General features: G+C 41.3%; 1 protein-coding gene across 2 annotated transcripts in view; it reads left to right on the forward strand.

The window, feature by feature from the left end:
• Window positions 1-22,434, forward strand: part of slc24a4b (solute carrier family 24 member 4b) — a 38,559-nt gene that overhangs the window by 2,036 nt on the left and 14,089 nt on the right. For both annotated transcript variants that reach the window (XM_069708589.1, XM_069708588.1), the window contains exons 2-9: window positions 5,528-5,635; window positions 16,880-16,956; window positions 19,650-19,724; window positions 19,825-19,909; window positions 20,097-20,200; window positions 20,547-20,621; window positions 20,730-20,755; window positions 21,698-21,751. In XM_069708589.1, coding sequence (XP_069564690.1) covers window positions 5,528-5,635; window positions 16,880-16,956; window positions 19,650-19,724; window positions 19,825-19,909; window positions 20,097-20,200; window positions 20,547-20,621; window positions 20,730-20,755; window positions 21,698-21,751 — 604 coding nt within the window. The remainder of the gene's footprint in view (window positions 1-5,527; window positions 5,636-16,879; window positions 16,957-19,649; window positions 19,725-19,824; window positions 19,910-20,096; window positions 20,201-20,546; window positions 20,622-20,729; window positions 20,756-21,697; window positions 21,752-22,434) is intronic.

Consider the following 22,434-nt stretch of genomic DNA (forward strand, 5'->3'; position numbering starts at 1 on the left):
CACTCCAAACAAAATGCCCTCCCATGCACACATGTCAAAACTCTTACCGCAGGCCCGTGCAAACAGTGACACGCAGAGCATCCCACACAGCCTCACGCACACAGTTATGTAATCAAACGGCTAACATTGACATTTTGCTGGTGAAGAATATGTGACACACCACTGGGATCATAGGTTAACTAGCCAACATGCACCCCCAGAATAGCACTGGTCCTATGCAGAGAACAGCAAGACTGTGTTCAGTGAAAGCTGTCAACATTTTTGAGCACTTGGTGATGCATTTAAATCTGGATTTTTGTACATGAAAGAAGAGGGCTTGTTGTGTTTTTCTCCTCCAAGTGCTACTAAGCCCCCACCCCAGACCTTAGTGTGGTATCTGTCCATCTGCAACCACTTAATCCCCAGGGCTGGAAGCAGCTGTAAATTCACCACAAAATAGTGCCTGACTGTAGATCTCTAACGGACATATCAGGAGTTTTATTAATTACATTAAAAACAACAAGAGGCTTAAAAGATTATTCTGGAATGATATCATGCAGGCGATTGCAAATCTCCTATCTCCAAAGGCAGGCTCTTGGTCACTTAATGCCCCTCACCACCCTCTTTTTCATTTGAATCAACTTTGCCTGACCCACACAGTGATTGTCATGTGAAAGCATTTGACAGTGGACGTATCTCGTGAATGTGGGCTTGTTTTTGACCAGCAGCTGCAGTGGCTATAGGTGGGATTTTCAAGGTGACATGCTTGATGAGAGTTAAAAAACAAAAAAAAACAAATCGCCTCTCAACCGTGAGACCCGAAGCTCAGCATAATCAAATCGGTCTAATTGAATAGCCGTGGCCCTCTCATCTCCCAACCATCACAACAGGGACAAGTGTTTGTCATCTCACCAGCACAACGTGTGCCCTGTGCTCGCCACCTATTTGACGGATAGTAGGATGAGGGAAGTGATGCTGTGCGGAATAGTCCAGATGGATGGGATTTGATGTACTACTCCTGGGTTACATCTCCATGCAGAGCGGTGGGGGACAACATGCCGTCATGCATGCTGATCGGGCCGCGTGCATGCACGAGTGATGGAGCTCCACATGGGAGCAGAACAGGTGTTTTTTTTATTTTTTTTAGAAGCAGGGCAGGGCAGAGCTCTGACGGGGAGCTGCAGCAGGCTGACGGTGATGGCCGAGGATGTGTGAGGAAGGGATGGGGAGGGTGGGGGGGGGGGGGGAGATGGAGATGTTTTTGACAAAACGAGCTTGTTCACAGCTCTGGGAGATTGACAGACGGCTGTCTTTGGTCCACCTCCCTCCCTGAGCTGATTGAACAGAGCTGGAGGATGGCATGCGTGTGCGGCTCAGTACAGTCAGCGAGAGGTGTAGTTACAGCGTTTTGAAGCCACTTCAGCAATTTGTTTTGCTGCTGCTTGGAAGTAGGCGAGTTTATGTTGCTCCTTTTCTAATAGTTTATATATATTTTTTTTTACACTGCAGTTTTTAGAGTTTCAGGTTAGCTTTGCACTATTTGTACTAAATGTAACACAGAATGACAGGCAAGTCCTCCTATAAAAAAACAAAAACAAAACATCGTACGAGTTGTTTATCTTGATTAGAGTGAGCCAGCGTCAGAAGATATGGCACACAAACTGTTTTAAGCTTAATTTCAAAATTGAAAGCAAATAACCCTACTATGATGTGACGATGCTATGGTAACGGTTCTGTCAGGTTTAGGCTCAAAAATGACTTGGTTAGGATTAAATCAAGATAATTGTTTTTGCTCAAATAAGTGCATAATTAAGTTTAGAGGATCTTTGTTTTCAAGGTAACAAGGAACTGTTTTGATTTAAGCTCAACAATGTGGGCTGGGAATGATTTGCAGCATCCTCTGTTGAAGTCCAATGTTTTGCCGACCCTTCCATCTCCCCGAACCTCCTCTCACCAACACCGATTGTGTGGTTTGCTCCCCTCATCATTCAAACAGCCACTGAGGGCTTTTCCGTTTCAACATGAACATGGCGTTTTGGGGCATTTGCTGAAACGACTGATGCTATCTCGCATATCGGCCGGACCTGGACCTCACTTTACAAAAACATGTCATGTGTAGGTTTGATAAATTGTTTGCACAAACAAACTATTGGGTCATTTTTATAGGATGGCAGTCTTGCTTTTACATAATTTTTTTTTACACAAAATGTTAACACCCACAAATACTGAGCAACTTTGTTGCTGATGTTTTTTTTTTCCTAAAACATCAGAAAATTTAAAAAAAAAAAATTATTGCTACCGTATCCGAAGGCTTACGATGTTTTGAAATGTTTTTGTCCAACCACCAGTCTGAAACCCAAATGTAGAGTCTTTTAAATTACGTGAAACACTTGAACCAACAAATGTTTGGCATGTTTACTTAAGATAGCTTAGACATTTTAGTGACTATCAAAATAGTTACCGTCTTTCTGTTGATCGACTTCCTTTCACTCCTCGCAGCTCTACTTTTAACCCTTTCAGCCACTCAAGATACTCTGAACTTCTGACCTGTCCAACACGGAAAGAAGAAATGGGATTAAAATGTTAATTTACATCCGGGCCAAAACTAATCACTACCTTCATTAATGATAGTCTCTTCTAATTTTAAATGGCAAAACATCAAAATGAATGGCAAAACTGTTTCAGGAGTTCGCAGAATTGAAAGTGACCCCAAATTGTTGAAATTTCTTAGTATGACCTTCAGCTGAGCTCAAAGTATTCAATTAGTAAATCTATGAAAGGTTAGGATTTGACATTTTTGTTTTAAGATGTAAAAAGATGATGCTTGGTGATTTAACTTGGTAAAGCAATAGAATGGTTGATAATTTACCTCGTATCCACTTGACCACGAAGACAAATATCCTTCTTCACCAAAATGCACTGAAAGTCTTTGAAATTTGAGAGTTTTCCTGCCAACAAACAAGGATTAATCAGGTTATTAGTAATCCTCAAGATCTTTGCAACTACATGAACATCAGCTCATAAAGAGTAAGACAATAAAAACAAGTGAAATGGGCTGGGGTAAGAAAGAGGGATGTAGCATGAGCCAGCAGTGCGATGCCCACAACAGACTGCAGCCCTTCATTTTCCCCCAGCTTTCCTAGTCCTGACAGAATCTCGTCTCCATTGTGTTTCCCTTTCTGATGCTTGGCTGCGAAAGCACAGTTTGCTGAACGACCCATGCAGTCGTCATGCCTCTTCTCTCCTTCCAGGAAATGTCACAGATTCTTTGTTCTCAAAACAGAAGATTTCATAGTCGTGATCACGTTATTCCACGTATACCTGCCAGTTCAAATTGCATTTGGAGTAACTGTTATGCACAGTTTCCCCCTAGAAATGAAAATAATCCAATACATTCACTTCAAGTTTATTGTGTCAACATGAAAGTTCAGCCTGAGTGCTTTTCACAATATTCTTCTAAGTTATTACAAAAGTAATTGAAAACCACCTCTTGTCACACAACGTCCGCATGTTTTGGTTACTTACAAAAATGGTCGTCATGTCCTTCCCCTGACATTTAAATAAACGGTATTTAATGAGAAAATCTAGAATAAAATTAAACAAAAACCGTGACCAGAGGCAGCAGAGGAGTGAAGCCGAGCTGGTTAGTGAGAAGGAACAGGTTGGAGTGATGACTGCAGGGTTTGGTCTTTTGGATTGGAGAACAGTGGGAAGCAGCTGCGGTCGCCTTGTGTACAATCTGTTTATCCAGTGCCTGATGATTTTCAGGCTGTCTGGAAAATATTTCTGTCTGTGCACTGAAAATACTGTATGGGTCTGGTAGAGTGAAAAATAAATAACGGTGCATTTAAAAACAAAACATGGGTTGATCTTAAAATTGACAAACCGGAATCTTTAATTCTTCACGTGCTATTGATACTGAGTTATTATTATTGTTATTATTATTAACTACTGATGCTGTTCCGTTTACCTCTTCAAAACATTTTAGCATCTTTCTGCTCTTGTTTTCCTTTTATGACCCGCAATTTCTAACGTCTCCCTTGATGGAGACAGAAACTCCAGCTAAGTGAATATAGGACATACATTTGCTTAATAGCCAGAAATTAATCTCCAAACGAATCTTAATGTTGCTGCTGTGTGCATTTAGACCGCTGCCACAGATCCACCAAACAACTCTAAAGTGGGTAATATCTCATTGTTGTCTTCACGACTTGTTCTGATGCGTCTGTTTTTAAATTTAACCAAGAAATGTTTTGAGTTTCTTATTAGCTTTAACCTCGAGCCAAAGTGAACAGTTGATTTGATCTGCAACTGTTTTCACCTATTAATTGGTCATTTTTGATGCAAAATGCCTCACATTTGATAATTATTCTTGTATGATGTGAGGAAAGTCTGGTTATCTTTTTTCTGATATTAAACTAAATATCTTTGGGTTTTGGACTGTTTGTGGACTAAACAGACCATTTTCTGGCATCACATTGGGCCTCTGTAAACTATTTAATAGAGGGGGGGGATAACATTTTAGAAAATAACCAGCAGACTAATTTTGAAATTAATCTATATTGAAAATGATCTTTAGCCGTAGCAACACCTCAGACATTTGGAAGTTTCTGGCTCCTTACGACTTATCAGCCAGTGATAAATTGATATTTGTCAATTTTATTGGCACTACTAAATTAAACATAATATTTGAGTGTTCTGAGCAGGTGCTGGTGATCTTTAATTTGTTACCCTCAGAGTAGTTGTTGTCTCAGCCGTTACGTCCTCCGCCGTTGTCAAAGGAAATTAGCCTGAGAGTGAGTGATCATGAGACATTCACGTGGTCAGCGAGACCTTTACAAACCCTGACATCATGTGAGTCTGCTGCTTCTTAGACAGTCTCTCCCAATCGTTGTGTAATCCGCTGGGTATTATCTCGTGATCACAATTGTCTATACATCAGTACTTGTTAATCGTCCTGTACCAAGTCACGGCTTCCTCAATTCAACGTTGCCTTCCTATGGCGACATTTTATAAAAAATTGCAAGGTTAAAGCGCTGCTCAGGTCGTTGGTATGGTTTTACATAATAGATTTGGGACTGCTGTTTTCCTTCTTCTTTTCTTTTTTTTTCATGTCCTCATTACAGAGGCTTAAGAGCAGTTTAATGAAAAATGAAACTCCCACCCCAAAAACATAATGACACAGCTACATTTTGATGCTATTGCTGCTGCCGCTGGAGGAAAATGTCATATCTACATAAATGAAAAGTTTTAAGGGATTAAAGACAACCAACCTTGTTTGGATTAATGAGCGTGATTATGGTTGTTTCAGGTCATGAAACATATTGTGGGCAACAGCAGCCATGTTAAGTTTTGATTGCATTTCTAAAACATGTAAAATGGAGTTTCAAGGTTTCCGGGCAGTAAACTTTAAAAAAAAAAAGGCTTTCACAATTGTTGCAGGTGTATTGACCCCCAACATGTTTTGTGCGATAGGATTTGGCTGTGTGATTAGATGCTGTATTTGTGTTAATGTTTGATAATGAAAGCTGTTTGTATTCTGTTTCAGGCCACGGGATGGTGGCGGAGGGACATCCGGACTATGAACGCTGGGGGAGACGACTAATGGCTTCAGTACTAGAAAACGAAACGGTGGAGAAGAACTGTTCAGAGCCAGGTGAGTTGTTCTGGAATTAAAGTCCCCATAGTTTCCCTTTTCTAGTGATTCATTTGCAGTCTTGATATCCATATGAAAATATTTATAATTGTAAATACCAAAAACCATCTCGATATAGTTTCACATTGCCTCTCTTTACCGTCTCTCTGCGATACACAGGACATTTTCTGTCTGTGTCTTCAGGGCGCATTGATAGCAATGACCCTCTCATCTGATTGGCTGAACACACGCCAATGCCAACCAAGTTTTCTTCACTCTTGACAGAATGATGGCTCAGTGTTTTCTCCCACATAAAAGCTTGGACAGCGAGTTGTGCTGAGGGCGGACATGTGACATGAGTGGGAATTTGTGACATCACAAATTTATGGAAGTCCAAATGGTTCCTCAATACGGGCTGTGGGCATTTCTCCGTGTACTAAGCGTTTTGACACTTTTACTGTGTTTATATAGCACCTAGCTCTGCTGTATAACCAAAAAACAAACTGAAACCTAAATGTATAAAATATGGGACCTTTAATAACCCTGATCAAGATTTCTAGATTAACAGTAGCTGGCCAACATCGTTGAGCATTTAGCAGATACAGAACCAGAGATTTTTCTCAGGAATTGTTAGACACCAAAACAAGCACGACTGCAAATTAATCTCTTGGTCTCCTGGAAGTCTAAACAGGCTTCTGTTGAATAACATGTTTAATATCATGGGGTGATAATGTCACTGTTGGTAACACCTCGTTCTGCTGCCCCCAAAAAAACAAAAATATTTTCAATACAGATTCATATTTGATAGTTTCTGCCGATTGTTTTTTTTTTTTTTTTTTGGCCTGCCAATTTCTCCTTTTTGTGTTGAGCACAGCAATTCTTCAGTCAAACAATAATGCAAAACAATTATATTTTCTTTTGTAAATACAACAGTTACATTCTCAGGAGACTGTGATCTTTGTGTAGCAGCTCAGAATTGAGAAATTATACGTTGCATAACTAATACAGTCTAAAGACAGGTATCTATAATTGAAATCTATTCAAATGGTGTCTAGCGTTTCAGGGGGAAAAAAAACAAAAACATCACTAAATTGGTAGAAAAAACATAGGAGTTGTGGCGTTTCTAAGCTGATATGGTGCTTTAATTTAACTCTCCGCTGGGTTTATATTGTTGTGACTCAGTAATAAGGAACATGAGAGCTATTAAAAGGGTCCGCTATTGATTGTTACAGCATCTTTGATACACTTAAAGGAAGAAGCATTCTGGAATTAGTTGCACTGGATTGTATGCTGACATCTGCATCAGGCTACGAAAACTCTCAGGACTTTTTTTTTTTTTTTTTTTATGAAGCCAACGATTTAAACGGCAAACAACCAGTGATTACAAAAGCACGAAATGTTCCTTCAGTCATTTGTTGTTGTTCTTTATTTCCATGTCGTCCGAATTGACTCAGTGTGACTGGTTCTGTTTTTCCAAACACTGACTCACATGAGCTTTCTGTGATCCTGCATGGCTCGGTGGGAAGAGAATGGCATTAAAGCTGCCGGGGTTAGAAGTTTAGTCCCATTTGGACTCTTCTTATGCTTCTGCCTTCCTCTGAATTTAAAGTCAGTGTTTAATCGTAGATGGAAAGGAGAGCTCTTGAAGGAGATTCTTTTTTTTTTTTTTTTTTTTTTAACCCCTGAGAATGAATATTTTCCTAAAATAATTCATCTCAATATTGGAATTTGTGTTACTTTGTTTGACTAGCACACAGAATATGACACCAGGACACAGACAATTTTGAAGCAATTTCAAGTGTTAGATTTACTCTTTACTCGGCTGCATCACAAGTGACTCAGCGCGGACTGACGGGCCATTACTTCATTACTGGTCACAGCAGGCACAATCCCTCATGGATTAGTGAAATCGTCAGCGTTGTAACCTGCTATTTTAGCATGGAAACGAGCAAAACGCACTTTTACACCCACTGACACTGAACTATTAAGTGTTGTAATCGTTAAAGATGTGAACGTTCTTTCAAAGTCACAGTGTGCTGAAAGACTGCTGGAAGTTTATTTTTTTTTTTTTCTAATCCTGTAGGATTGCCTTTTCCCCCCCTGAACTGTCTACCGCACCTGACTGGACTTGACATTCCGCACATTTCTTATCAGCTGTAGTCCTCCCTCCTTTATCCCACCATTGTTCTGCACCCTCCTGCCAGTGTGAGATCATCATATGACTCCTCTTAGTTTCATAAATAATCCTGTGGTGGCTGCAGACATCCGACCACCTAAGATCACGGGTTGCTCTGCGTCAGCCTGTTGAGGGCAGTTTAGGTGGTTATGATTGGGGTTATTGTGCAATATTGTTGTCCTGGAGCATATTTGAACATCAGATCGACAAAAGCAAATATATATATATATATATATATATATATATATATATATATATATATATATATATATATTTTTAGGGGATCTGAAAGGACTCTTGAGGGAATCTTTTTGTTTTGCAGTGCTGCTTTTTATGTCATGCTGCACGTTGCTCCCAAACAATTCTGTGGCGTCTTGCCATGAACACCAGACAACAGTGAACCACAATCTACATGTGACTCATAAACACAAATGTTAACCAGCTCCTTCGGGCTTTTAGCTGCTACTCTGGGCTTTCTTTTTTTTTTTTTTTTTTAACCGGAGTGTTGCTGTGTTGTCCCTTTTTGGATTCATCTTAGGTGGGTTGTTCACTTCTGTGGAGAGCAGCCACCGTATTAAATAGTCTCCATTTATAAGCAATGTGTCTGTAGGTGATAGATATCAGCAATTACTTTTGTAATCCTTTTCAGCTTTGTGCTAATTGACGATTCTTCATTGTAAGCTTTGTGAGATCAGAGCAGTCTTGTGAACGGCTGCTTCCTGTGAACGGCAAACTAAAATTAGACTCTAGGTTTGCTGACTACTTATCCCAATTACTTTTAGTTGCAGATTTGCTTCTATTTATCCAACGTTCACTGTGACTGTTTTTGTGTAATTATGAACAAAGTCTGATCACGATATAAGCAGATAATATCCAAAGGAGTTCACTTACTGCCTCTTGAAAGTCTACTTACAACCAGTTGTAAACGAGGGTAAAAAAAAACAACCTTAAAGACCTTCCAATCCGTGCGAGCCAGGTGATTTGTGTAATGCTGCACTTGTTGGTTGGCATTATTGCTAATGACGCTAAATCTCATCAGTGAGATGAGGCAGGATGAATCAGGCAGGCGGTTAAATACGCTGCACTGAAAAAGTCGAATCTTTCTTTGAAAACAAATTTGTTTACAATCTCCATAATTCCAAAGTGAATAGCCATCTTCATGGCCCATGATGAGGACTCATTTTTATAGATGACTTGACCATAGGGATCGCACTGTTCTCACCAATAAGTGAGACGCGTGTTCGGATCACAGATTCACTTCTTCGTCCGGATTCCCTGTGTAGTTGTTTGCCCAGTGCTGATGATCCTGCAGCAGGCCGCTGTTGGTACTGGTCTGCAGTCCGCCAGGGAGAAAGCACTGACCGTGGATGGAACCCATAGGCTGGACTGGATGCACCTTATTATTGGACGTTTCTACTTTTATGCTGAGTTTATGCAACTTCTGAAGATCCACTTTTAATTAGGCGTCTGTTTGTAGGCTGCATAGATTACACTCGGCCAGCTTCGGGCTCAGCCTTTTTCCTCATCATTATTTCTGTGATCACTGAGGGAGCCCTTTCCCGGGTTCATGGGGCGCTAATGTTGTTTTGCTTGCCCTGCGACTTGTGCTGCTACAAGGCAGCCATTCATCATAAGTGCCTCTTTTATTGGCCATTCAGTAATAACTCCTGGAAAACACAAGGTGCCGTCCAACCTGCTTTCTGTGCTTCTTGCCTGATTGCATTGCAAGCGTCCAATCTACAAGGGACTAAATTACACTCCAAGTGGCTGTTGCAAGCTCTGGATACACTTTAGTTAACCGTCACATGCAGACCTTGAGTCACACCGCCCCCTGAGATGTACTTCCCTGTAACAGTCCCATGACGATTGAAACAAATGCACTCTTATTTCTCACTTAAATTGGGAAACTTACAGAAACTCTGTAACAAACACAACAGCTGTTATTAGCAAGGGATTCAAATGCTTTATGATCTCTTCCAGGCTGTGTCAGGAACATGATCAGAGATGAGTCTTTTGCAGAGAAATGGTTTAAGGTTTAGCGGGGGGAGGCATGCAGAATATTAGATTATACTCTTTCTCATGTCTCCCCTCCCCATGTGCATCTGATGCCAGCTGTAGAGCATTCGAAATTAGGAGAGGGCGCAGAGCACTGTAGCTAATGTCCTGTAGGAGGAATCATTTGCCTTTAATAAACATATCTTGTGTGGAAAACTCCCACTTCAGTGGCCTAATTGTACCGGTAGAAGCCAGGCGGCAGCACAAAAGGTAGACGTGAACAACAAAGCGAAGGGTTTCGAACGGCTTGGATTGTACTCCGAATTAATCAGATGCGATTTGATTATAGTTGTTTTAGAGATGGCACGAATGTGTTCACGGCAAGGGGGCGCATATGCTTCATGTTGGGCATGAGAAGTGGTGTGGATGAGGAGGAAGTACGAGGGTGACTCTGCAGCTCTGGCAGGGTGATGTCACTTCCTCTTTGGGCCAGTGTTGATTTGGCGTAAATATTTGTTCGTAGAGTGAGTTCTGCTGTTGGCAAAACAAAAGGCAGGATCTGAGGTTTATTTTGGGGGAAGTGAGGCTGGGGGGGGGTTCATGCTGGAAATTTGGCGGCAAGATGGCGGGTGAAGCTGCCAGCGGGTAGCAGCCCGTCCACGTTGGAATACAGGTTCTTCAACTCGAGGGAAACACCAGAAGGAGGCTTTTTAAAAGGGAATTACACAAGCAGGGATTATGCTGCTCTGCATAATGGAAACTGACCTCGCTTTGCTTCTCGCTTGCATGCCAACGATGGAACAATGCAGCACAGAGAGGCGCGCAGGCACGAGCACCTGCACCGAGCTCTTTTCCTGTGCCGCGCACTTCCAAACATGCCTGACCTCTTTCTTCTGTTCGGCTTCAGATTTGCTGCCTTTTTTGTTGCGAATAAATGTCCTGCTTTTGGCCAGAGCGTAGTGCTTTTTTTTAATTTTTTATTCAAACTGAGGTCGGAAATGACATTTCGCCAGGTTTCATAGCTCATGGTCACGGCAGAAAAGTAGCTCTGTTCTCTGTCACGTCGGAGCTACCCTGAGGGAGATGTTTATGTATTTCTCGTGTACACAGCTGAATGCATACGTTTCACAGCGGTGTCCCCTTTAGGTTATTGAATCGGGAGTCTTCTGGTCCACCAACAGCCTGACTGCTCACACACAGTCACATAAAGGTTGATAGGAAGTCATGCTTGAAGCACAAGTGTAATAGATATGCAAGTGAGTTCATGCAGTTGAAATTGCATGTGTTTTAAGTGTTTAGATGACCATGTGATGGCACTCGCTTAACGAGAGGACGATCATCAATCTGTGTGACTGAGAAATTCCCCGCAAGTCGACTCGTGATGTTGTCGTCATGTTTACAAGAGCGGCTGCCGGTCGCAGTCGCATCATGCTGCTGCTCACTGATGTCAGCTGGAGCAAGCTAATTATCTAATGGGCTAATAATGACCCAGAGGAATCATTCTTCTCTGAAGAGTCTCTTGACTGCTGTAGTAGAGTGTCAATTGTATTCGGTTAATGTCCTGGCTGGTCTGCGGGTCGGTGCGCGGGCTGCGACAGAAGGTAGCACCAGGCACTCAGCCAAAACATTTTGCTCGCGTCATATTTCTATTCGGTTGTATAATGTTTGATAGCATTGTGGTTTTTTTCCCCCATCGGCTTGATCTAGTCAGGTTTATCAGTTGTAGACTAGATGGGTTGATGAACGCAGACATTTCCATGGCTCCATCTCAGTCGGAATATCTATATTAAAGGTTTTTGCCCAGGCCACCGCGGCAGGAGTGTTGGGTTAAGACTGGCCTGTTGTGTGCACGATCCTGCCAGTCATCCTCTCTCTAGGACAACAGAAGGTACACGATGCTGAGCTCCGTTGTGTAACGGCACCATGATATCTGGAATATTACCAGATTGTGGAATAACAATTGCAGAAATGTAAAGAATGGCCGGCCTCGTGTGGCTTAAATCCATCAGTAAATTAAGGTTATCTGAGAGGATTTTTGTATATTAAGTGAGATTTACAACTGTAGAGTTCCCTGTGTATTAACACTAAGTATTTTAGAATTTTATCAGGTTAAAATCTAACAGTGTACCCTTTGTTTACAGTGTGTGGAATAAAAGCAGGAATTTGAAATGTTTAACATTTGCAATAAAGCGAGGTCCTCGCCAGAGTTTACTTAAAACCTCTCCTTTAATCAGAAAAAGACTAAAACGCCTTTTTCTAAATGTCTCAAAATATTAGCACATCAGCAAATTATAACATTGCCGAGTTATTTCAGCTAATGAATAACTAAAGGAAGCAAAGCAAAACAATTAACCATACTTTTTCATGGAATCAATTTTATTAAGCTGCTGATTGTTCAGCATTTTTTTTTCTTCTTTACAAAATAAAAATTATTCTAGGTTTTGAAAAAAAAAATATAGATGTGTGAAGCGGCACGAGAGAACAGAGGTCATCATGCTGAACTTTGATTGTACGATTGGCTACTTTCATGAGAGTTTTTATACTTGTTGTAAATGTGGAAACGACTGCTAGTAGAGAAAATGTTACATGACTACATCATCCGCTGTATTCTTAGTTTATGAAACAAGTGATATATTGACCCCCTGAATTTTCATTGATGGGTATAAGATAGCTATCTTATGTTTTCTTTTTCTTTTTTCTGTCCCTTAATAACCCCAGTTTAGTCAATAATGGCCTCCAAAGTATTAATGTAGACTGTGGCAGCAACGCACCTCATGAAATCCTCCCAACACTTCTCATGACGACTCTCTGTGGACTTAAAATGACTTCTGGGGTTGATAAGATGAGGAGTAGAGGGCTGTGGAGACAGATGAACAAAAGTGTTGCCAGTAATTTCTTGCATAAGCAGTACCGTCAGGTGTCCAACAGGGTTTATTTATAGATTTGTAGCTTAGATTCTGAAGAGGGCTTTTTTAATTTTTTTTTTTTAGATTTTTAAATTTTTGTGTTTGTTTTTGTTGTTGTTGTTGCTTTCTGCCTGCAGTGCCAGTCCACACGTCCCTCGTTCAAACCTCCTGCACTGCCTTCAAAAAAGAAAGATGGTACTCCCATGCAAACACGAGAACAGCAGGACAGATACAAGTTTTAGCTGTTCCCTCCCGTATGTCCAATCACAGAATATTTTTATTCAGCAGAAAAGATTTCATTCTGAAAGCGGCTCGCTTGGCAGAATTTGTCTTTCAAATATTTACCGGAAGATTCAGAAATTCTGGAAAACAAAGTGGGAAATATCTTTTGGTTCAATATGCCAGATATTCACATATTTGTAGAGCGTCGGTCTCGGTGTCGTATTGCATGAAAAATAAAGCCTGCAAATAATCGGATGTTTAAGTTAAAAATGACACGCACACAACAATGAAGTCTATATTAGAAAAAACACCGACTATTGTGGTGATCTTTCTTTGACTTATGTAATGGTGTACTTTGATTATTTGTAGTATTACATGGGCAAAACAAACAATTCAAGATGCTCAATTCTGTATTTTTTGAACATTTTTACAGACCAAATAACTAATCAAACGTATAAGTGGCAGATTAGTTGATGAAAACAATTTAAATGCATAAAGCTGTTACCTGCTAATATCGTATGCTTTACCTGAAGTTATTACAATGATTTGAAAATAAATATATTATGAGCTATTTATTTCTTCAGTTTACATGTGCACTGCATCATAACACTGGCACTTCTAATTTATTTCTTCCGTTTCTGTGCAAACGATTCAGCCGAAGTAGATATTATTTAGCTTTCTATTTATGAACCTCATTTGAGATGCATCACTTGAGCAATCTGCCTGTCGTCGCACTCCCGTGTGCACGTCCTGTCCCGTCCCGTCCTTGTGTGGGAATTGGCTGTGGAAGCATGTTCATGTCCGGTTTGACCGCTGCTGTGAGGAGACGCAGACGAACCCTGCAGACGCTGTCTGACTGGATGTTTACAGGGACGGCGAGGTGACCTCAGCCTACCCGTCATCGCTCTGCTGGCGCCCTTTAAACACCTTTTGTGATCACCTATTTTTACTGTTCTCTCTCAGCCAGAGCTGATTTTTCACATGGTGGCAAATGACGGGCCATGTAACGAAAGAGCTTGGATGGATATGGCATTTAATTATTGATTAATTGAAGACCTGCAGGGCAGTTAAGAGAACATGGAGGCAGGGGGTGAAAGGATCGGACGGCAGGGAACTCGCACCTAATACTTTTTCCATGTTTCTTATGTTTTTTTTGTTTTTTTTTAACGTTTAACCTTCTGGAGAGAGAGTGATACGTTTTGTGGGGCTGTTTGGCCATGAGGTATCAGTGGGACTTTAGACTTCTGTATTGGCATCAGTTTGTTTTCAGTCACCTCTGCGGGCACAGCTCACAAATCCTGTAATTGATTGCGCCTCTGCTTGAGGCCGTCGGCTTTCCGAAACGTTTCATTCGGCACATAAACGTCGGCACATTCGTCTGAAACGAAATGAACTAAAGCCGCCTGCCACAGTCGGTGTTGCTGTACGATCTCAATGTCAGTCAGGTGTTCTTCACTTTCTCATTACACATTAAGGTCACATAATCAACTTGTTACCATTCTGTCCCCTAATCCAATCGGGTGCATTTGCTGTGTCGGGAGGTGCAATATTACACGAGGCATTAAAAATCGTACCAATTAAGGTCTGATTAATTTGTGTCCCATCGCCAGAGAGCGTCGTAGTTTATTTTGTGCCGTAGCTCCTCCATGTTGTAACAAACATTTATGTGCTAGATGACACCTGATGATGAATATATATCACACTTCCATTCATGTGCTGTAAGCCAGGAGGCATGCGGTTGATGAAGTGGTCTTGGACTGCATCCTGTGGCGTGTTTGATTTGCATGTACAGGGTCTGGAGCGCTGCGCCAGCTCAGTCATGCGTGAATGCCAGCAAGTATTATAAAAGCAGACATCGGTGAGGTTGGGACGGATGCAGTGAGAAGTCTCAGGTGAACACTGTTCCACTTCACGACTCCATATGTGGCAAAGGGCCCGAATCTTGTCTTTGTTTTCTGTTGTAAACAGAATTGTTCTGCAGCCTCCGACTATAACATTTTGATCTGACATCAGATTCATTTTTGAAAAAGTACTGCAGCACAGTAGTCCTATTTACTGTTTTACTTTCTATACTAGTGTCATGACTGCAGTGATGGTGAGGTTGGTCAGTTATTTAGTCGCCCACTCGGCATTTCGTACACTCATTTCCGGCCCCCAGGGGATACATCCTCATGACCTTGTATGATCACTTGTCCTTCCTGTAGAGTAGTGATTCTCAAACTGTGGTACATAAGGCTCCCCCTGGTGGAGCGCAACAGCCTTGTTGAAAGACCTAAAAAGAAAATACACTCCAACTGACCGAAGTCCAAAAAAAAAATCCTCATTTTATTACAGACAGGAGTTATTACATTTACAAATCACATTGTAATTATTTAAAAGGATATTGGTAATCGCTTCAATCGTTTAAAAATAATATCTGCTTGTTCTGAGCCACGTTGGGTCACATGACGCCAACATTAGTTGGACACTGGGTCTTGAGTGGCATTTTTAAATGACTACGAGATGAGAGCCAAGTTGGACCTGACCGATGAGACGGACCTTTAAATGCTGAAGGGAGTCGGAGTTGAGCGCCCAAATGGAGCCTTTTCTAGAAAGAGATGTCAATGTTTTTTGATGTTCAACCAACAGCCTTCTAATATTATTTAGTCTTTCTGAGGCTACTACATGGTTAAACAAAGGAATTTAACTTTTGAAAAAAAAAAAAAATCTCTCCGCGGTAGGAAGTTGTACATAGTACGTGGTCTGAAAGATTTGGCAACCTCTGGTCTGGTGCCACCAGCTATACTGAGTTTTTACTTATCCAGTGAAATATCATAACATCAACAGAAGCAACTGCTCCAAAGTTTTGTACAGACATTTGTGGTTTGGGGGAAATTATTGGAGACTCTGCTATGCAATCTTTTTTTTTTTTCAACGCCACCATATCTCTGTATATGTTATCAGCGTTCATTAGCAAATGTTAGCGTGCTGAGACGCTAAACTTAAACAGGGTAAGATATAACTGAACGTCCGCATGTTGGCATCGTCGCTGTGAGCACGTTTGCATTTAGATCAAAGAGGTGCTGTGTATCAGCTGTTGGCGTGGCTGAGTCTTTTGTTGCTATTTCAGTTGGATAGTGTACGAGTCTAACTGTAGCTCGGAGATAGCTGTGGCTTGTGTAAGTAATACGCTTATAATGTTGCAGGCTTGTTACAAGGGCGGGTGAGATGGGAGCCTGGAGCTCAAGTTGGACAGAGGCCGCTCTCCGCAGATGCTGAATCTTGTCAGGGAGACGGGCTGCTTCTGTATCCAGCCAGGTGCACTGCGGAGTGGCCGTCCTCCCAGAGATGCGGGCCGTATGGTGGTACCATGATCACACTGTGCTCCAGCTGGAGCTCTGGATGATGGATGATGAGTCCTCAGCATGGGAGTCTTTTCTGCCTGCTTGCTTTAATTCTGTATGACTCCAGGCTCTTAATATAGCCCAAGCTTTCTACATCAGTTTTGAGGAGATGTGATGGTCTTTTTTTTTTTTTTTTTTCTTTCTTTAAATAGGTATGAAGTCACTGGTTGCTCAGTGGTGTGACACACTGCAGAGTACTTCAAACAGTGTTTGAACTCTTTCGGTTCCTCTGAAAATCCATAAACCTTTTGATTGTTGTGTTTCTGGCTTTATTTGGATGATGATCACAGGCTGCTATTGAATTTGCATTTGACCCTCTTTGCCTGTGATGCCCCAGTGTTTAAGTATACAAGACATTTTCACTGTGTTGGATAATCTAGTAGAAAGAGACGGCGGTGAAGGAATAACACAAGCAAAGTAATTCGGTGAAAGCCCACTGAACCAACAGGGCACCGCAAGCCCGTGCCTCCGAGACCGATGCCCATCATGAAGTCACGCGGTCCCGTCGGGGTGGGGCGGGGAGCTGCACCTCGCAGTCATGCTGCTGATGTGTGGTGACCATGACATTTCCTCTCCTCCTCAGCAATACGCGAGTTCCCCACTGACGTTTTCACCAACGCTGAACGAAAGAGTGGAGCCGTTGCGCTGCACATTGTGGCGGTAAGAGGACTGTTTTTTTTTTTTTTTTTTTTCTTTTCTTTTTTTTTTTAAACAAGCTGCACCTGCATCACAAATGATCTCAGTCTGTATTCAATATTTAGACATGCCCTGTTTGTTTCAGGTGAATTTGGAATATTTTTACAATACTATAAGGACATTCCAGGCTTTAACAGCTGGAAAAATGAACTGTGGTGTTGGTAGTTTTTTTTTCTGACACATGAAATTACTCAAATGATTAAAGTCAACATGCAACCATTTATAAATTCAAAGTAGAGTCACGGTTGAAAATGGATTTATTCAGGACAGTATATGGGAGAATAACGACGAGGACAACAAAATACAATTATTTTTCTATTATAAAACAATGTAATGTAATAAAATGTAACTTGAGTCGATAGCATATATTTTTGCTCTGCTGCAGTGCACACTGACACCAGGATGATCCATCCCTCACAATACATTGTGCCCATTTCCAATGTCTTTTCTCAACTTGTGCAGAGGAGTGAGAACACAAATCAATACATGCAGACAGATACTATAATACAGTACAACTGCAAGTGAAAGGAATACAAGTAAATCAAAACTGAATAAAAATACCAAAGTAGACCAAGATAAGTTGCACTGAAAGATCATTATTTGAGCTGATTGTCTTGCAGTAAAGTTACGACTTCTTCAAAAATATCTCTTTATAATGTAAACATCTACTGGAAACAATCATTTAATGGGGCTTGTAACATGGGAAACAAAAAGGGCTTACTGGCTTGACATGATATAACTAAGAAACAAGTCTCCTTCTGTGGTTCTGTTTCATAAAACTGTCCCAAAGGAGCTCTTCTGCTCAGCAGTGGGTGTAGAAAACCTCATAAACATGGTGGTACGGTATTTCCAGTCCCAGTTTAAATTGTTAGCATGAGTCATAAGAATACATTTCTTTGAGCTGCTTCTTCATATTAGAGACTATTATTTCCTGCATTCAGTCATGTTGAGCTCTCCTGAAAAGGGAACTTTTTAAAGCCAGTTAAATCCAGCATGAAGACTTTCATTCATTAAAATGAACAATACTTAATAACTCTCGGAAATCCACGGGTGGCTTTTGTCTTTATGTCACAAGCCACCCGTGTCTTTCAAAGAGTCATTCAGCATTGTTCATTTTAAAGAATGAGCTCTTCATGCTGAATTTAACTGCCTTTAGAAAATTTCCCTTTTCTCAGCTCAGCTCATGACTTTAAAAGAAATCAAAGTTGAACGTGTTTGGTCGCATTACTAGGTTAAGCTCATGAAACGCTTACCGTGTGGCGTGACCTCATTGTCACCAGTTCTAGTTGACCCCTGCGGTGTCTTTTCAACGTTGATGGTCCCAACAAGTTCACAGGTGATGATGAACGAGAGCCAGTTTGGGCGGAGGTGTAAAGAAGCTGGTGAAGCACTCCTCAGTACAATGATGGAGGATACCTGCTGCATAAAGTGGCAGATCATATTATAATGTTTCCTCAGCTTTAACGAGAGCTGGACCACACACATTTAAAACCCGTATCATGTCTTTATCCTTGTAACAGGGTTCCCACAGATAAGGGCATTTAAAAACTCTTTTTTTTTTTTCTTTTTTGTTTAGACGGGTAAAGTCAGGGAATTTGATCATTTTTATGCCGAGTCAGAATATGTTAGTTGCCATTTATCAAAATGTGATGTATTGCGTGTATGTGGCTATAACGTTATTGTCAATGTGTATGTTTGGTAGCATTAGCGGTCACTGACAGAAATCCAAGATGTAGCTCGTTAAGTTGCGAGGTAATTACCTTTTATTGTCAGATAAATTCTTTGCCTCTGCAACCAGTATTTAAACATGTGTATTCAATTTCTTCCGATATCTGCGCAACCTGGAGGAGCATGTGCCGGCCCGTTATTCACAGAAATGTCGCTGGCTCTTTCTTTTCTGCTCGGCTCAATGGCAGCCTGTTTTTCCTGTTCATTGTAGGTCATGAAATTTCAGCAGTGAAAGTCAGGGAATTTGACATTTGACTTGGAGTGGGAGTCCTGTTGTAAGGCTGAGAGAGTTCTCCATAGTGGCGCATGCACATATGTTCACGGCCAAGAGTCTTACTTCAAATCTGACCAAATACAATCCAGTTAACTACACCTCCACCTCTTTAGCTGTCCTCAGCTTTATGTTCCACTGTGAAATATGACTTAATACTGTCCTGGTTTCACTGCTGAGAGGAGGATGAAATGTGTGAAGGGTCTGTTCCCACTGCAGTCCTACACTGCCCCCTGTGGATAGCATAGAGCAGAGCATGCCTGCCAGAGCTACTGGGCCCCGATTATGTCACGCCTGATCTATAATTTATAGATCTGGCCTCAGCTGCTGAAATAGCCTGCCTCCCGCACTCCCGTCTCACCGCGGCGGCGGGATTATGCAGACCCCGTTGATTTTTCACATCGTGAGGGGAAATGACTCGTCCCTGAATTTCCATTTGAATTTAATGCATGTTTAGTTTTAATTGGGTGCTGTGCTGTGTGTTGACTTTCTCCTTCACCCGTCCTTCAGACTGAGAATATTTTTGCTCTGGCAAAGCTTATAAATTCACTCGGCTAATTTCTGCTGATTACAGATGTATCTATGTATGCTCATATTTTTGTTTTTTTGTCCATGTCACACATACACTCATCAAATGTAACTCTGATTCTTTCTGTAGACACTCTACATGTTTCTGGCCCTCGCCATAACATGTGACGAATACTTTGTGACGTCGCTGGAGAAGATCTGTGAGGTACTGGGGAGTTGTAGTCTTTTCATCTGTCCGAGATGAAAAAAAAAACCCACTGTTGGTTTGTCTGCGTAAACCAACCGTCTTTGCTTCATGTCTGCAGAAACTTGATCTGAGTGAAGACGTTGCAGGAGCCACCTTCATGGCAGCTGGCAGTTCTGCGCCAGAGCTTTTTGCATCTGTCATTGGTACACACACACACACACACACACACACACACACACACACACACACACACACACACACACACACACACACACACACACACACACACACACACACACACACACACACAGAGTGTACGTGTATATGCTCAGACATTCCCAGATGGTCAGTGTCACAGCTTATTCTGACTGGCTCCCTCTTCGTGTGCAGGTGTCTTCATCACCCATGGTGATGTGGGGGTGGGGACCATCGTTGGCTCGGCGGTCTTCAACGTCCTATGCATCATTGGCGTCTGTGGGATCTTTGCTGGACAGGTGTGTGAGTGAGTGGGAGGGAGGGAGGGAGAGAATGACTTCTGCATCATTCTGTTCATTTATAGACTGCAGAGCAGCACGTGTGGCAGAAGTTTTTATTTATTTATTTATTTTGCTGAGGGGGAAACAAAACCATCTGCTGCGGTTAGTTTTCTCAAAAGTTGAACTGGTTTTAGTGAACATGGAGAACTAAACTGTGGATCTGTAAACGGATCACACAACTGTGTTTCTTAAGCTCGTTAAAAGTCACTACCATTTATATATCGAGTACCTTCGACTATGTATTAACCCGAACTCGGATACACACAGATTACAAAATGCATCTCTTTAACATGTAAATTCTCAGGTGGTGATCCTGACCTGGTGGGCTGTTTTCAGGGACTCCTTCTACTACATCCTGTCGGTTTTGGCTTTGATTGCAGTAAGTTACCACATGCATTAATTGATGAACACCAGCTGTGAATTTTGTCATCTTTGAATGTCTTTTTTTTTTTAATTTCTAATCTAAAAACTGTTTGTTAAATTTCAGTTCATCTATGATGAAAAGATAGTTTGGTAAGTTACTCATTCAGTTACACTGTCGATGTGTTCATATTTTACAGAAAACTGCACATTTTTTTTTCTCAGGACTGGAAATCTAAATTTGTAAATAACAAAAACACATCATTGTCTGAGTTTTAGCAAATTAAAGACAGTGCTGCAAGTGACTGTCTGACTGGCACTTCTACTGTGCTATTGTTGCATGATTTACCATATAACTTGAATCCTGTGGTTATTTATCAATGGTCACTTTACAGCAAAAGTTTTTGGCTGTGTCTAAATCTGCAAACTTGGACTACTTTGAGTGCACAAGTGCATTCACACTGATAAGTATGACATCGAGTGCACTGTTAGTAGCCTGGTGGGGTACAAACAACTGCTGGCTGAGGAAGCTGCAGATTTTGCGTTGAAGGCCACACTGAACAAATACAAGTTGTACACGTCGCCACACTTTCTTTTTTTTAAGCATACTGTTGTTGTATTGAACCCTTCGATATGTTTTTTTTTTTTTTTTTTTTCTGCGCACAAAATATGGCATGAAGATATGTTCACTTTTCTTTAGTTAAATAACCAAACAAAGCCGACTGATATTTCTGCGGGCGACGCTTTAGATGTTGTGGTTGTTTTTTTTTTTCCAGCAAGTACACAACAGCCGTGTGCAATTTGTCAAAATTCACACACTACGAAATTAAGTGTACTAATGGAAGTGTGTGAGTGCTGACGCAGGCCAAGTCTCGCTTTTTAAAGAAGAAATATCCATGCTCAAAAGCTGTGATGATGATTCCTGCTTGCATATGTAACTTCTTTTATCAATTCTCCTGAATATTTGTAGCAGGCTGATGAGACTTTGAGAAACAATAATAGATCCTGGATGTTGTTGTATTTTTACTTTATAAGTGTGTGTGTGGACCTGAAGTTGCCATTTTATCCCTCATCTTGTATGTTTCTTCCTGTCAGGTGGGAGAGTTTGGTGCTGGTCGTCATGTATGCGGGCTACATCCTGGTCATGAAGTGAGTTCTGCATATATATTTTTTTATTTTTTTATAAATGCTTCTTGTGTCATCAGGCAGGTTGAATGTTAACGCACTCTGCTTTTACACCCTTTCACTCTAACACCTGCGAGCTGACGAGTACACAAGAGAACAGTGGGTTTCCAGCTGGAGGGGAGTGTCCCTTTCATGTTCCCTGCCCAGATGTTAGCAGCAGATTCAACCAGGGAGCCTTCTGGTAGAAAACTTGCTCCAGTCCTGAATTAAGCTAAAAGCAGAGTGCAATTTTAAAAAAATGATTTCACACAACTCTGATGCAGTTTCACTGTTCCCCACGTGAGTCTCTTTGGCATCTTCTAGGTATTATGTGTGGCATTTCAGTGGTTCGGTTTCTACACATAATTAACTTCTAATCCTTATTTCAGATGCGTTTTACTTCATCAAAGTACATTTTAGTATTTTATTTATCAAAAGATCAGACTGTTTATCGTCTGTCTGTCGGCATTCAGCGCAAACAGACTCCATTAGGCCATATTTGTGTCTTTACAGTCCAAACTGAATAATAACAACCACACTGTCCTGTGCTGCTGTCTCTGTCCAGCTGGTAATCTGTGTTACACTCAGCAGCAGCCTGCTCTCTCCCTGCCATAAGAGTTTAATCTTTCTCCCTCTGCAGTGGCTAAGAGCACAGGCTTAACCGGATC

Source organism: Brachyistius frenatus, unplaced genomic scaffold (assembly GCF_029030835.1).
Source record: "Brachyistius frenatus isolate BFR_SWC_R1_liver_20210118 unplaced genomic scaffold, ASM2903083v1 Contig_76, whole genome shotgun sequence".
Taxonomy (NCBI): domain Eukaryota; kingdom Metazoa; phylum Chordata; class Actinopteri; family Embiotocidae; genus Brachyistius; species Brachyistius frenatus.